We start from the raw sequence: 14,557 nt of genomic DNA on the forward strand, positions 1-14,557 counted from the left end.
CGCCCCTTGGATCCCGTTGGTGGGGCTGGGAGGGCGTGATAGCTGCACTGCGCGGGACAAATCGCCGGCGGCGCCCGACGGAGCAGGTGATTTCCCTTCCAGCCCCCTGCCCAGGGCTGGGAGAGTGGGGGCGAGCGTTGACCCCGGGTACTCGTCTCGTGTGTTCCCTCCTGGTGTTCCCCCCTCGGGCTCGCCGCATCCCCGTTTTTGTCCCTCAGCGGCCTGCATCAAATGCACGTCCCAGCTTGCTCAGGCCTGAATCGTCCTGGCCCCTCAGGCCCACTCCGCTGCACGCCCGAGAATACCCCGTTAGCTGGTGTAGGGAGCCCCTGCTATCGGCGTGGGCCATCGCGGTCCCACCTCCTTTACCTCTCACCCCGCTGGTGTGCCTGCTGACTTTGGATGCTCCGATCCCGTGGCCCTCAGTGCCCTTGGCGCCTCTTAGGAACTGACTTGGGGGTTGGGAGAAAAGAATGCTCTCAGGTGCCTGGGACACCACAGGGCTGGGACCCAGGAGCTGGGCAAAGCAGTGCAGACCTCCTGCTAGATGTCTTTGCTGGACCCCTGCTGCTATCCCAATGGGTTCACCTCCCTGCCGGCCGGCCGGTGCCTCCCCTTCACACCGAGCCAGCAGACTCACCCCCAGGGAACAGCACGGAGCAGCTTTCCGCAGCCTCGCTTACGTTGGCTCTCAAGGTCTATATGGGGCTTTTAGAGAGGCCGGGTCTGTGGCCCTTGGGAAACTCTCAGGCCAGTAAGTGAGGCAGGGCAGGTAGGGTGAGAGCCTGGGAGGAAGTAGATCTGAGAAGGGTACAGGCAGATTCTGAGGCTGGCAGAAGACCCCATGAGAGGCCATGCTATTTACATCATAGGAGCTGGTATATGGAACGGGGATTAAATAGCAACAGTGCCATGCTTGCCAAAGTGTAAATCTGCTATTTATTTACCTTAGACAAACACTTAACCTCTCAGAGCCACCATTTCCTCTTAGGTGTTACTGTCAGTATCTCATTGGAGGCAATTGTGCGGGTAAACAAGTTAGTACATGTACAGGGCTGGAACAGTGTGATTAGCTCGAGCGAAGCAGTTCGTACATGCTAACTTACTGTCATCATCAAAATTGTGTGCGCAGAGTGCATGATAGTCACGTGTCATGGGCACCTCCAACTACCAGTTACTGATTTGGGGTCCCAGGAAATAATGGGGCCTGTGGGCAACATCTGGAATTTGAGAAACCATGGAAACCACCCTCTTACCCTGGAGAAGGCTGGTTGCTCAGGCTTCTACTTGCAAAGCAGTTTGCTAGACCAAATCTTGCCCAATGGGGGAAGCACTATCAGGAGCCAGTAATCTCTTGGTAGACAAGGTGTGCTGAGGAAGCTGTGGGAACGGAACGAGGAGAGGTGAAGAGAAGTGGGCAGTGGAGGGGTAAAGTTGGGAGAGCCGAGACAAATAGGATGTGGGGGCAGGGGAGGGCTGTGTTCCCTTAAAGGACAAACTAGAGCAGAAAAGCTCACGGGAGGAAGATTTTGTGAACAAACATGGTTAGAAACTTTGAGACACTAGATACTTCCCTCAGAGGCTTCTCAGGAAACTGAACATGCTGGCAGCCGTCTGCCATAGGCCTTCCACAGGGTTGCTAGGCAACTGACAGCCACAGAGGTTTGAGGGATGTAGCCCAGGGTTGATGGTGGTCTCTGGGAAGGGCAGCTCTTCAGGGAGTTGCAGGATACAATTTGGTATGCTTAGGCTGAGCAGTTCTGCTTCTCCCCAGGGGCCCAAGGCTGGAGGTCTGGAGCGAGAGGCAGGGTCAGGGTCAGAGCCAGGCAGCCCTGTGGTAGGCTAGGGCATCTTGGTCCTGCTTTTCAAAGTGACCCTGCCCTGTCACAGCAACTCTTTGTATCCATCAAAAGGACAGAGAACTGTGATCACAGATGGTCTCCCTGCCCCAACCTAAGAGTCTTTACACCACTATCAACAACAGCAGCTCATGTCCACAGTAGTTCTTAGCATATAATCTGTTAGCTAGGAAACCTGGATTCAAATCTACACTCAATCACAGTCAAGGTAGGTCATTTTGGCAAAGTCATTAAACCAGAGGAGAGGGGGACAGAAATTCAGTTGCTTTAGCTGTAAAGTGGGGAGTACTGTTTACTGAGTGCCTACAATATGGAAGATAGCTGGCATACATGGGTGAATAAGCCAGTTGTACCACCAGCTGCTCTGCCCAAGGAAGATGGGGTTTTCTACTCCTGTAAACTGCCCACAGGGGCAGTTCTACCCTGTCCCGTAGGGTTGCTATGAATCAGAATTGACTAACTGGCACCGAGTTAGTTTGATTTTCTGCAGTCCCTGCCCTCAGGAAACAACTGGAAGAAACAGTAAGCATGTGTCATTACTATTATTTGACCATGTGGTGAGCGGTGCTAATTAACATAAAGTGTGGTGTGCACTGAGGGTGTCAGGGAGAGGGGACCAACTTGGTTCTTGAGCAGTGGTTCTCAACCTTCCGAATGCCGTGCCCCTTTAATACAGTTCCTCACATTGTGGTGACCCGGGGCAGTGTCCCTTAAGGAGAGAATTTTGCACCTGAAAGGTGATAAGGGATTTACTAAGTGAAAGGGTGGAGGTGAAAGAGGCCCTTTCTACACTACACCCTGAGTCAAAATGGCAGGAAGACCAGGGGGGAGGGAGTAAGCCAGGAAGGGTGTGGAACATGAGGCTGGAGACATGTGGGCAGAGGTAAGGGCCTAAATCGAAGGCCACAAGCAGATTGTGGTCTTGGGGAACCACTGATGGGTCTTTAAAGTGGAAGAGTGATGGGATTTAAAAATGAAGATCCCACAGCTAGTGTGGAGGAAAGGTTGATGGGGGAAGAGGATGGTGGTGAGGGATGTGGTAGGAAGCACGTGCAGTAGTTAGGGCAAGGGCAGGAGTGGGAACAGATGGAGAGGAGTGATGTGGTGGAGAGAGAATGGTCAGGGCTTGGTGACTGATTGGATGTGGAAAACAAGAGACAGAGTGGTGTCAAGGCTCATTCCCAGACGTATAGTACAAACAGTTAGGGCTTGGCCATGCATTTCCTGAAGACAGTCCTGGAGGAGTAAGAACCTAGGAGAGAGTCGGTTGGAGACACGGAAAATGTGAGGTGCCTGCAAGAAGTTCACATGGGGGTGTCAGGGAGGTAGATATCCAGGTGTGTAGCACAGGGGATGGGGCTGGCCTAGAGGAGAGGACACGTGGCAGTTGGTGACATAGAATTGGTTCATAAAGATAAGGACCCAGCTGGAATCTTCTGGAGAGAGAATGCAGACTGAGGACCAGCTCTGCGCCTGTGGCAGGCAAGCAGGGGACACAGGGACAGGGAAGAAATAGCCTGGGAGGTAAAAGGGAGTCAGGTGAGCATGAAGACTCAAAAACTGAGGTTTAGGCTACTGAGAGGGCAAGTATTAGGCAGAACGACGAGAGATTGCCTTTTCAAAAAACTGTTCGTGTGTTCTTTGCACAGATCAAAAAGAAATATGGTTCAACTCAGTGAGCCAAGGCAAAAAAGTACCTGGTTACCTTAATCGGAGAAGTTTTGGTGTAGGTGTAGGTGGACATGAGGAGATGTGCATAGATTAGAAAAAAGGGAATGGACAGGACTTAATGACGGAGTGGATGTAGCAGATGGGGCATCCAAAGAGGAGCAATCAAAGGCACTGCCCAAGTTTGCAGATAAGTGACTATATCAGCCAGTGAAACAGGAAGAGGTTCTTGTGTTGAGGACGGGCACAGATTGGGAAAGGTATCATGAGTTTGGAGCAGGTAGAATTTGAGGGGCTTTTTTCTAAGGTTAAGTTGGAATTGAGTCGGTGGCAGCGAATTTGCTTTGGTTTGGTTTTCTGAGTGATTAGCAGACATTTGGACTATGGGTCTTTAGCTATTCACAACTATCTATGTATTCTCTCCCACATGTATACTCTTGAAAGTCAAAAGCATGAAGCTAAGAATGAAAAAAGTCAACAAGTATTTATTGAGCACCTGCCAAGTGCAGGCATTTTTCTGGTTGCTAGGCTACACTAATGAATAGACAAGCAATGATGCCCCCCTTCCCTCTAGCTGCGGAAGTCAGACAATGGGTACATCTGTAACATCATGTTAAGCTATAGTGCATGCTGTAGAAAACGAGCAGGGTAAGGGGTTAGGGTGGGTGGGTGATATCTGGTTTGGGAGGTATGTCAGGGAGGCTGTCTCTGAGCAGAGCCCTGGAGAACGTGAAGGAATGTGCCCGTGGCTATCTGGGGGATAGAGGCAGGAAGCAGTTCAGTAAGTCTGAGGAACAGCAGTGTGGCTGGTCAAGGAGAGCGAGGTGGGCGAAGGCCAGGCCTGTCTAGGTCTTGGGAAGGAGGATCCGAGGGTCCTTTGCAGATAGCCCCATGCTGCTGGAAGGAGGAGAGAATCTATGAAAGACTTCCCCTTCCATCTGGGCTCCAACGCCAGAAAAACCCCTTTGTGCAGAGGGTGGGTGGCCTCTTCTGGGTGGGGGAAGAGTTGTGCTTGGTCCTGAGGTCTGCTCGTTAGGGGGCTAGACAATGAGACCCCTTGTGGTCAGATGGGGGTCAAATAGCCCCCTCAATGATGGGATTCCTCAGCTACAAGGCATGTGACCCCCAAGACCTTGGCTTCTTGCCAAAGAGTCTGGGCCTGCTGCTGGGGATAGGGGTGGGAGGCACCTCCACTCAGCCCTTCTCTGGAGACAGTGCCCTGCCCTGTCTTGGGCTAGATGAGATGGACCGATGGGCGGAAAGGGGGCTGTGGCCCCGTTTGGGGAACAGAGAAGGACTGGGGAGCTGGGAGCTAAGGACATTCCTCAACAGATGGGTCTACAGCTGGCGAGAGGGAGGAGTCAGCCACCTCCAGACCCAGTGGGAGGTGGGGATAGCCAGAAAGCCTGGCAAACCTGTCCTGTGTCCCTTCAGAGGCAGTAGCATGGAGCTGGAGAAGATCGCCAGTGCAGCCCTCCTGGCCTTTGTCCAGATGCACCTCCCAGAGGCTGACCTCAGGTAGAGTCAAGCCCCGAAAGGGACCCTGCTAGGACCAGTGTCAGACTAGGCTGGGCAGAGCAGTCCTCTAGACTCTGGCTGCTGGAAAGACTGGGGTGGGGAGCACTCACTCCTCTGTCTGAGCTGGGGTGGGCTTGCTCCCCATCTGTCCCGGTTGCCCTTTTTGGGCAGATAAGAAAGCAAAACCCTGAAGAAACTGAGGGCTGGAGTCTCAGGCTTGGTGGGAGTGCAGGAGATGTCCTGTCCCCCCTTTGCAGTGGCTTGGATGATGTTATCTTCTCCTATGTTCTCGGGGTCCTGGAGGACCTGGGCCCCTCAGGCCCATCAGAGGAGAACTTCGATATGGAGGCCTTCACAGAGATGATGGAGGCCTATGTACCTGGCTTTGCCTACATTCCCAGGTGGGGCCTGCTGGCTGGGGCCAAGGGAAGGGGCTTGCTCTCTGTGGGGGGCTGGGAGGGAACTATCTCCTCGCTCCCCCCCTTATCCTCTCAGGAGCACAATAGGGGACATGATGCAGAAGCTCGCAGGGCAGCTGAGTGATGCCAGGAACAAAGGTGAGTCTAAGCCCCTTGGTACCTGAGTGACCCCAAAGCCATGGCAAACCTGCTGCCTGCCCTCTCTTCCCTCTTCAGAGAACCTGCAGCCACAGAGCTTGGAGGTCCACGGTCAGGGGACCACCCTGCCAGATCCTCTGCAGAGGCCTGAACAGCTCAAAGAAGAGACCAAGTCTCTTTCCACCGCTTCTGGGGACTCCCAAGCCAAGGTACTGGGGTGGAGAGAGTTCTGTGAGGGAGCCAGGGTGAGAGGTGGGGTGAGAAAAGATGAGAGCTTGCCTCTTGTCAACATTTCTGCACTGCACACAGGAGGCAGGCGCTGAGGAGGAGCTGCTGCCAGGGCTGGACATGCTCCTGGAAGTGTTCCCCACCTGTTCGGTGGGGCAAGCCCAGTGGGCGCTGGCCAAGGCCCAGGGAGACTTGGAAGAGGCTGTGCAGATGTTGGTAGAAGGGAAGGATGCCCCCAATCAGGTATCCCCTTAGCCCTGCCACACCACTGCCAGGCCTCAGACCTGGCTCTCCCCTCCCCATCCACATAGCCTCAGATGCACTCCCATTTGATGGACCCCTTCCCCACCAGCCTATTCCCATCGGCTTCCTCTGCTGGTGCCCCAGGGCCTAGACCAGGCCTTCCCTCTCCACAGGACCTGCCCAGGCGCCTCCGAGGCCCCCAGAAGGATGACCTGAAGTCCTTCATCCTGCAGAAGTGAGTCTGGGCTGGGCTGGGCCCCAGAGGACCTTCCAGGGTAGCAAGTGCTTTAGCAGCCAGTTTTGGGCAGGTACATGATGGTGGACAGCGCAGAGGATCAGAAGATTCACCGGCCCATGGCTCCCAAGGAGGTGAGAGGGCTGGCTGCTGGGGATGTGGAGTCTGGGACTAGCTTCTGGCTTCAGCAACTCACTGTCTGACTGCCTGATAGGCCCCCAAGAAGCTGATCCGCTACATTGACAACCAGGTCGTCAGCACCAAGGGAGAGCGATTCAAAGATGTGAGGAACCCTGAGACAGAGGAGATGAAGGCCACCTACATCAATCTCAAGCCGGCCAGAAAGTACCGCTTCCACTGAGCCCCTCAGGCTCAGACCCCTGGGGGAATGCAGGCGCCCTCTACCCACCACAGGGACCCCTCCCCTACTTCTTTGTCCCACAATGTTAATGTCCTCACAGAGCAGCCCACCCACGGGCACAGTAAAGGTAACTGAGGAAAAGGGCTGCGTCCTGTGTCTGTCTGACCTCCCCTGCCAACCTCACAGCCCCCATCTCCAACAGGGCAGTAGCGCCACGCCAGAGGGGGTACAAAGCTCTTTATTTGAAGCTCCAGGGTGGGGCACCGACCTATCACAGGAGCCCCCACCCCCACCCCCCATACACAGTCCAGCTGTGCCCCTATCGGTCGGCAGGCCGCTCAGACCTGCAGGTTGACAAAGGGTGCGAAGCCCGCCATATCCTGCAGCAGCACCAGCGCCTGGTGCAGCGGAGGCTCCACGTCGATGTCCACTCCGCGCTTCCGCAGGCGGCTCAGGCTGGGCTCGGCCACATGGTGGCAGTGCCGCACCCGCAGTGATCGGAGCGAAGGGCAATACTCAGCCAACGTCCTGGGGGAGGAGTGGGGTGAGGCCAGGGGCCGGCAGCGGCCACATGCACAGCCACAGGGGGCCGGGAGCCGGACCCCATGGACTTACTCTGGGCCTCAGCAAAGCCCCAGAGTCCCTCTAGCTCAAGAGGGGTCTTTGGATGGAACAGGAGGTCCACACTCAGAGCCTCCAGGGAGGCGGATTTCCTGTCTATTAAAGGGGGAACCTGCTCTTGACCCCTGCCCAGGATTGCAAGACTCCACCCTTGGATGCGAATCCCCAAGTCTTGACTTGGTACGGGGAAACCTAACAATGTGTAAACATTGGTTTAAACGTTTTTTGGTTTTTGGTTTTAAATAACAACAAGCATTTTGTGGGCTCTTTGGCCTAGGCAATCCTAGAAACGTTTCTTGTTTCAAATAGGAGGTCATTCTAGGAGGAAGACCCGGAACCTCCTAATTCTGGCATTTGATCACCACAGCTCACCCCTACCCCAGACGCCGAGTGATTGCCCTCCTGCCACTCCATCCCCACCACGACCCCCAGGCCCGGGCACCTGACGCTGTCGCTTCCCACTCGCAGGCAGCCAGTGAGGTCCAGGTGCTCTAGTTGCGGGCAGTTCCGAGCCAACTCCTGGACAGCCGTGTCGCCTATGTTAGCGTTGACGGCCAGCGAGAGGCTGCGAAGGCCCGCGCCCCGCCTCTGCGCCAGGTACACGATGGTCTCGTCCTTGAGCTGGCGGCAAGCGGTGAGGTCTAACTCCTCCAGGGCCGGGCAGCGATCCGCGAGGCCGCGCAGCGCTAGCCCGTCCACCCAGTCACAGTGGCCGAGCGACAGGCGCTGCAGGCGGGGGCAGCCCTCTGCCAGGGCCCCCAGCGTGCGGCGGCTCAGTTGCCCGCAGCCGACCAGCGCCACGCGCCGCAGCTGCGGATTCCGCGCCAGCACCGGCACCAGGTCCTCATCGGACAGCCATTCATGACACGGTGACAGCAGCAGCTCCTGCAGCCCCTCGGCGTCCCGCAGCAGCCGGGTCCAAGCGGCCCTTGGGATCTGGGGGCCCACCTGTGGGCAGAGGCGTCGGGACTCTCAGCCTGCCCTAGGGGCTGGGGGGCGGTGCCTGTCGGCGCCCGGGGAGTTCTCTCCTGCCAGTCGCTTGCCTTCGGGCTTACGGCCGGTCCTCCTAAGAGAGGCTCACGCGCCCTCGCAGTCGGTACCTGGGCCAGTTTTAAGGAGTACGCCCCATTGCGTGGGCCGGGGCCCGGGCAGCCCTGGCGGCCCCCCGCGAGCTCCGAAAGCTAGGCAGCAGGACGGAGGGGCGGGGGGATGGGCGGGAGCGGTGCCCCGACGAGGGCGGGTCGCCGGCCCCAGGCTCACCTCAGCGGCGTCGAAGCGGCGCAGCCCCACCAGGTGCAGCTGCACTAGAGCCCGGAAAGGCCGGCTGACGCGCTGCAGCCGGAGTAGCTGTCGCAGCCGGACGCGGCTCAGGACGTGTGGGAGCAACACGTCTTCCCAGGGCAGGTCCAGGAGCCTGCGGGTACAGGAGCCATGGGGGCGGGTCCCAGGCCCGCTCGGCCTCCAGTGAGTCCGCCTCCGTTCTCCTGGGCCGCGGCTCGGGAGCAGCCCCCAGCCCCCAGCCCCGACTCCGCTCCTCTCCGAGGTTCTCTCCCCTGCCTCGGCCCCTCTAGTCCTCGGTACCTGACGGCTCCGGGCTCTTGCTGCCCTCCGGACGGCTCCATCCGTGGCTCCTTCAGCTGACGACTGCGCTTGCGCAGTAAGATGGTTTGGGGGTGTTTTTTTTTTTTTTTTTGGCATCCGCCTGGGAACAACCACAGAGAACCCGCCTACTTCGGCTGAAGAGACAGGCAGAGTCAATCGAGTGCCGTCTCACTGAGGCTCCTATCTGAAAACCTTCCGGATGGACTACAAAAGTGAGGCGAAACAGACCGGCGGTGTAACATTCGGTCTCGCCTTCTCAGCTACAGGCATTGAGACCCGCAGCTGCAACGCGAAGGGACCAGCAGAGACTGGTTTCTGTCTTTGGTTTAGGCCAGTGGCTACCTGGCTAGAGAGGTGGTAGTGGGAGGAGCAAACAAAACTAGATACATAAAGGGGCGGAGCCAAGACTCGTTCCTGCTTTACCTCTACCGCCCCCTGGCGATTCTGAAAAAATGGGGTAAAGCGCCAAGACTTGTTACTGGTCAAGAGTAGGTGCTCAATAAATAATTATTGAATGAATGAGTGGGCAAACTAGATTTTTTCTCTCTTTGTTAAATAGACACCAGGACTTGCCCTGACCTCCTCCTCCTCCGGATTAAACAGCGCTATCCAACTCCAGCTACTCCAGGACATAATGGGTTATGGGGGGTGGGGTGGGGTCGAATCTAAAACGGGTGCTGAGAAGGTTTTATCTTCAACTGGATCCCTTCCTTTTTCCCAAGAAGCCTACAGACCTGAGAAGAATGAGTGTTCAGCTCGGTCCGCTAGGGGTTCTGGTTCTCCAGGAGTGGTGTAGGGTTCTGGGCTATGTCTCCGGGTTGCCCTCCCACTGGGTTCTAGTTCCGGGGTACGCTCCGGGAAACTCTGGCGCAGTTCTTCCCCCGTTAGTCTTGAGGGGGCGGGCGCTCCCTCGGCAGCTTCTGCTGTGGCTGAGAGCTGCCCCCAGCAGGGTTGCAAACTTCCTCGGTGCAACCTCTCCATCTGTCTCTTGATAACATGACCAGCTTCCAATCCGTTATCTCAGTAGCGCTTGGGGCACTCCTGCAAGGTTGGCAGGACTGTGTTACCACTCAGTTTTAAAGTTGGGGAAACCAAGGGCGTGGAAAGGAAATTATTTATCCAGGTCAAGAGAGTCAGGGATAGAGAACTCAGGCATCACGATTTTCCCAGAACCTCTGCCACGGTCCACACTCCCTCTCCCTCCCCCGCACGCGGTGAGACGGGGGAGGTCAGTAGCAGGGAAGGGCTAGAAGGGGATGGTTCCTCCTCAGCCTCATCCTGCTTGGAGAGGGGATAGCTGAAAGGAGTAACCTCCGCTGGGATAGAGCCACGGGAGCGCGCACCACTGAAGGTGCGCGCCTCCTCCCCCCTCCCTGCTTTGTTTGCACCTCTGCGCCTGCGCAGTGCGACAAATCTGCTGCTGTCCCCTTCAGCACCACGCAGAACACGTACCGCGCCTCCCGGCGGTGAGCCCCGCGCGCGCGCCCCCGCTTCACACGTTCCTGGGTCCCCGGACCGCCCGAATAGACCCCCTTCTTCCTTCTGAAGTCACCACCGCCCGCCTTGGCCTTCCCAAGGAAATCGGTTACCATAGTAACTTGAGCAGTGCTTTCTTAAAATAGCAATGCCCCCTTCTACCCTGGCCAAGGGCACCAGAGGAAAAAGAGGTTGCATGTCCCCCACGTCTTCCAGTCTCGGGCCACCTCACCTAAGCTCTCACTCTCAGGACATTAGGACTCCTAACTCGGGATTAAGGAAGTTCTTTCTGAAGTCTGACTAACATCCTTCATGCTGCACTCCGGGTTTTGAGTCGCCTGGATCCTAGACTCAGAGCCCGAAGGAGTTGAGGCGGACGTCCGTGTTCCCTAGATATTCCCTCCATTAAATGGACGGTCTGTGGTTTTAGGGGGCGGGTCAGGTTTACACCCATACCGTGTGCTTGGCGTGGCCGCGTGCTCGTGGGGGCGGGAGCGCGTGTGCCATGTAACAGGTCATGTGGCAGCCGCCCGGGGACACGCGTGGGGTCTGAGCGGGACATGCGTGTGCAGTTGGGCCCTGCGTGCGGCTCAGGGGGCGGTGGGAGAGAACGGGGACGCGAGTGGGGTGGGGCGCTGGAGGGTTCCGTACGCCCCCCTCCTCGTCCCGGGCGGGTCTCGGGTTGGCGGGAGCGCACTGCGGGGACCTGTGGACCGAGCTGGGCAGCCCCAAGGCTCAGGGGCCCCCGGGAGGGCGTTGGGGGGCGGGCGGGTGTGCGGATTTGCGTTGCCGAAGCGGCGCGTAGGGAGGAGGGGGAGGGACTGAGAGGCGGGCGGGCCTGGAGCAAGCGGGATCCGCGCTGCCTTCACCGCTGAGCTGGGCCGGCCTCTCCCCGCCTCTCCGCGGCCCCAGCCCCTGGCGAGCAGCGGTGAGTACTGAGGTGGCTCTGAGTCCAGGTGGGGCTGCCCTGGGGACGCTCTGGGCGCCGGTTGAGCTGTGGGAACCTGGCGGCGTTGCCGCTGTGCCGGTGACCTCTGCCCCCACCCTACATTGCCTCCAGAAGCCCCTTACTCCCTTTGGGCTCCCTCTAGGGCTATACAGGTATGAGGAAGATCTGTTGTACCCCCTTGGGGTCGGGGTGGGAGAAGGGCCTGGTGCAGCCCCCACCCCCAGACCTGTGACTCGGGTTGGGGGTGGAGTGTGTGTGTCCCTGCTTGAGTGTGTAAGCGTGCACCTGAATGTGTGGGATTGTGCAGCAGCAGGTCTCTGTGTCTGCTGACACACGTGTGTGCACACACACCGCAGAGTGGGGGCCGGCATGTATATTTCCCTCTCTCTTTGTGTGCTCTGTATGACAGCACGGGTGTAAACCAAGCATGTGCCTTTCGTTGCACACATATTTATTATGACTGTGAGTGTGTGAGGGTGTGGCTTTGAGCAGTGTGTGCGCCAGTATGTGTGCTGGAGGGTGTTGCCTGTCTAACTGTACTCGGGCATATTTGTGCTCCCATTGGCCTGTGTGTGCCTCGGTACCTGTCTGAAGCACCAGCGTGTCCTGTTCTCATGCAGCCTGGAGGTACTGGGCCGTGGGAATCTCTCTGCCTTTCTTCTCCCTGTGCCTCTCTGGGGCCCTCTTTGGCCCTGTGTAACCTCTCCAACTTTTTCTTCCTTTCCTTTTAGGGGGCCTGAGTTCCCCCTTCCTGAGTGAGGAGCCTTCACAAGAGGGCCTGTGGGGAACCCAGGGCTGTATGATGGTGATGGCTGGCTGGCACCCTGGGTCCAGAGGGTGGGGTGCCAGTCTCTCCCCACCAGAAACAGCTCCAGAGTGCCACAGGGACTCTGGGCTCACCCACCTTCGGAAATAGCTTCCTCTGTCCTCTCAGGGTGAGCCCAGGGGCCCCTGGCAGGAGAGGGTCCAAGGGCCACTGGGGGAAGTTCCTTTCTCCTGAGCCAGAGGCCAGGTCCCTCCCAGGGTGGGATCATATGTGTTTTCGGGTGGTCTAGGGCCCCCAACACAGCTGCACCCCCTCCCCAACCCTGCCACCCAGCTCTCCACAATTTACCCCTTGCTCCCCTTCCTCTCTTGCAGGCCTATCTGAAGAGCATGCTGCCCCCGCGTTCCCCGCCTGGCCTCGCCACCCCTGCTCCCCCAGCCTGACCCCCGGGCCCCAGCATGGCCCAGGGTGCCATGCGCTTCTGCTCGGAAGGCGACTGTGCCATCTCCCCTCCACGATGTCCACGCCGTTGGCTCCCCGAAGGCCCTGTGCCCCAGAGCCCCCCAGCCAGCATGTACGGCAGCACAGGCTCCCTGCTGCGGCGGGTGGCAGGACCAGGTCCCAGGGGCCGGGAACTGGGCCGTGTGACAGCACCCTGTACGCCCCTGCGTGGTTCCCCCTCACCCCGCGCTGCTCCCTCACCCTGGGCACCCTCTTCACCCCCGGGGCAGCCTCCACCAGGGGCCCGGAGCTCTGTGGTCATCTTCCGCCTTGTGGAGAAGGCCAGTGTGAGGCCACTGAATGGCTTGCCGGCTCCTGGAGGCCTGAGTCGGAGTTGGGACTTGGGTGGGGTCTCTCCTCCCAGACCCACCCCAGCCCTTAGGCCTGGCTCCAACCGGAAGCTGCGGCTGGAGGCTTCCACTTCCGACCCGCTTCCAGCTGGAGGACGTTCTGTCCTGTCTGACAGCCCAGGCCCCTTAACTGGCCCCCCCACCCCACCCCAGGTTGGGGCAGATGGCCTTTATTCCTCTCTCCCCAATGGGCTCGGGGGTCCCCCTGAGCACCTGGCCACGCTATTACGAGGACCTGCCAACACCGGACTCCTGAACCAGGTATGGGACCCTCCCTTGGGCTCCCTGGAGCCGCAGTGCCCCAGTGAAGGGGTGAGGCTTGGCCAGCTGGTAGACTTGGTCTGTCTGCTTTGAATCTGAATCCTTCAATCTGTCCGAAATAGCTCCCTGCCCTCCGTGTTTGGCCTGTGTCTGCACCCCCATTTCTGCCTGTACATGCGTTTCTGTCCCATGTTCCTGCATCTCTATGTTTGGCTTTATCTCTGGGGGCCTATGTCTATCTCTCCCTCCTTGGCTCAGGGGGACACCTGGTTCTCCCCCCGGGAAGTTTCTTCTCACGCCCAGAGAATCGCTCGAGCCAAATGGGAATTCTTCTATGGCTCCTTGGACCCCCCCAGCTCAGGTGAGGCCTGGGTCTGAGGCCAGGGGGACATGGCAGGGCCTCGAAAGAGCACCTTTGCCAAAACTTCCCCAGTCCCTGCCTGGGGTGTGGGCTAGCAGGTGCTCCTCCAGGCTCATCCCTCTCACCACATATGGCAGGGTGCCTGGCGGAAGCTGGGTAGTAGAAACAGAATCTGGGAGGGTCTCAAGGGCCACTCCTTGGAAGGAAAAAGAGGCTGCTCTCCCAGGCCCAAACTTGGTTTGAAATGAGTTCTGGTGGTGGCTCTGGGAACAAGCCGGGTTTGTAGCATGAGGAACGGTGGCTAGACAGTGAAGGGACTTCCTGCTGCTCATATGAGGGCCATGGGACAGTTCCCAGAGCAGAAGCAGGCTAGGAGACTGCCCTGGAGGGCTGCCTGACCTGGACACCTATACATCCTGCAGGTGCTAAGCCCCCAGAGCAGAGCCCCCCATCTCTGTCCAGGGTGGGCTCAGGGCAGGGCTCTGGGGTGGCTGTGGGGAGAGCCACGTACTCGGAGACAGACCTGGACACAGTGCCCCTGAGGTGCTACCGAGAGACGGATATCGACGAAGTGCTGGCTGAGCGGGAGGAGGCCGACTCTGCCATCGAGAGTCAGCCCAGCTCCGAAGGCCCGCCTGGCACAGCCTGCCTACCTGTGCCACGTCCTGGCCCGTGCCCTGGCCCTCAGCCCAGCAGCGGCAGTGAGGAGGAGGAGGAGGAGGAGGCAGGCGGGGAAGAGGATGTGGAAGATGAAGTGTTTGAGGCCTCAGAGGGGGCCCGGTGAGTGGGGCAGGGGAGAGGCCCCAAGGTAGAGGGGGTTCAAGGGTCTGGGAGGGACACAGGAGAGTGGGCTTGGAGGGTTAGGACCAAGCTAGTGGTGCCGCCGGGGCAGGGTAGTGTGGGTACAGAAGGGTCGGGCCAGAGACCTGGGCCTGACAGAGCCTGGGGCTGGTAGTGGTGGGGGGAGATTCAGATGAGAACTCCGGAGTATGGGTCAGCCA

The 14,557-nt window shown here is 58.5% G+C and overlaps 3 protein-coding genes across 4 annotated transcripts in view; 2 read left to right on the plus strand and 1 right to left on the minus strand.

Moving 5' to 3' along the window:
* On the plus strand, positions 1-6,810 carry CUEDC2 (CUE domain containing 2). Its single transcript, XM_004700958.2, has 9 exons — positions 1-86; positions 4,962-5,045; positions 5,303-5,446; positions 5,541-5,602; positions 5,681-5,811; positions 5,912-6,073; positions 6,247-6,308; positions 6,382-6,442; positions 6,523-6,810. Exons 2-9 carry the CDS (start codon positions 4,972-4,974, stop codon positions 6,667-6,669), a joined length of 843 nt encoding a protein of 280 aa, XP_004701015.1. The 5' UTR covers positions 1-86; positions 4,962-4,971; the 3' UTR covers positions 6,670-6,810.
* An 18-nt stretch (positions 6,811-6,828) lies between these two features.
* Positions 6,829-9,013, minus strand: FBXL15 (F-box and leucine rich repeat protein 15). The gene is made up of 4 exons (XM_004700959.4): positions 8,872-9,013; positions 8,551-8,704; positions 7,733-8,238; positions 6,829-7,197 (listed from the first exon to the last, which is right to left on the minus strand). Exons 1-4 carry the CDS (start codon positions 8,910-8,912, stop codon positions 7,008-7,010), a joined length of 891 nt encoding a protein of 296 aa, XP_004701016.1. The 5' UTR covers positions 8,913-9,013; the 3' UTR covers positions 6,829-7,007.
* Positions 9,014-11,211: 2,198 nt separating this feature from the next.
* PSD (pleckstrin and Sec7 domain containing) overlaps positions 11,212-14,557 on the plus strand; it is a 14,874-nt gene continuing 11,528 nt past the window's right edge. For both annotated transcript variants that reach the window (XM_030886019.2, XM_045291527.1), the window contains exons 1-5: positions 11,212-11,296; positions 12,049-12,252; positions 12,458-13,195; positions 13,454-13,556; positions 13,979-14,336. In XM_030886019.2, coding sequence (XP_030741879.1) covers positions 12,542-13,195; positions 13,454-13,556; positions 13,979-14,336 — 1,115 coding nt within the window. In that variant the 5' untranslated portion in view covers positions 11,212-11,296; positions 12,049-12,252; positions 12,458-12,541. The remainder of the gene's footprint in view (positions 11,297-12,048; positions 12,253-12,457; positions 13,196-13,453; positions 13,557-13,978; positions 14,337-14,557) is intronic.

This window comes from Echinops telfairi, unplaced genomic scaffold (genome assembly GCF_000313985.2).
Source record: "Echinops telfairi isolate 266 unplaced genomic scaffold, ASM31398v2 ScPeMD7_70;HRSCAF=299, whole genome shotgun sequence".
NCBI lineage: Eukaryota > Metazoa > Chordata > Mammalia > Afrosoricida > Tenrecidae > Echinops > Echinops telfairi.

Excerpts from the sequence above, each read along its gene's own strand:
- CUEDC2 (XM_004700958.2), top strand. The coding sequence starts at position 4,972 with ATGGAGCTGGAGAAGATCGCCAGTGCAGCCCTCCTGGCCTTTGTCCAG. Across the intron at positions 6,074-6,246 it reads GGAAGGATGCCCCCAATCAG|GACCTGCCCAGGCGCCTCCG; the intron begins GTATCCCCTTAG and ends CCCTCTCCACAG. Across the intron at positions 6,443-6,522 it reads GGCCCATGGCTCCCAAGGAG|GCCCCCAAGAAGCTGATCCG; the intron begins GTGAGAGGGCTG and ends ACTGCCTGATAG.
- FBXL15 (XM_004700959.4), bottom strand. The coding sequence starts at position 8,912 with ATGGAGCCGTCCGGAGGGCAGCAAGAGCCCGGAGCCGTCAG. Across the intron at positions 8,705-8,871 it reads CAAGAGCCCGGAGCCGTCAG|GCTCCTGGACCTGCCCTGGG; the intron begins GTACCGAGGACT and ends CTGTACCCGCAG. Across the intron at positions 7,198-7,732 it reads GTGGGAAGCGACAGCGTCAG|GACGTTGGCTGAGTATTGCC; the intron begins GTGCCCGGGCCT and ends CTCCTCCCCCAG.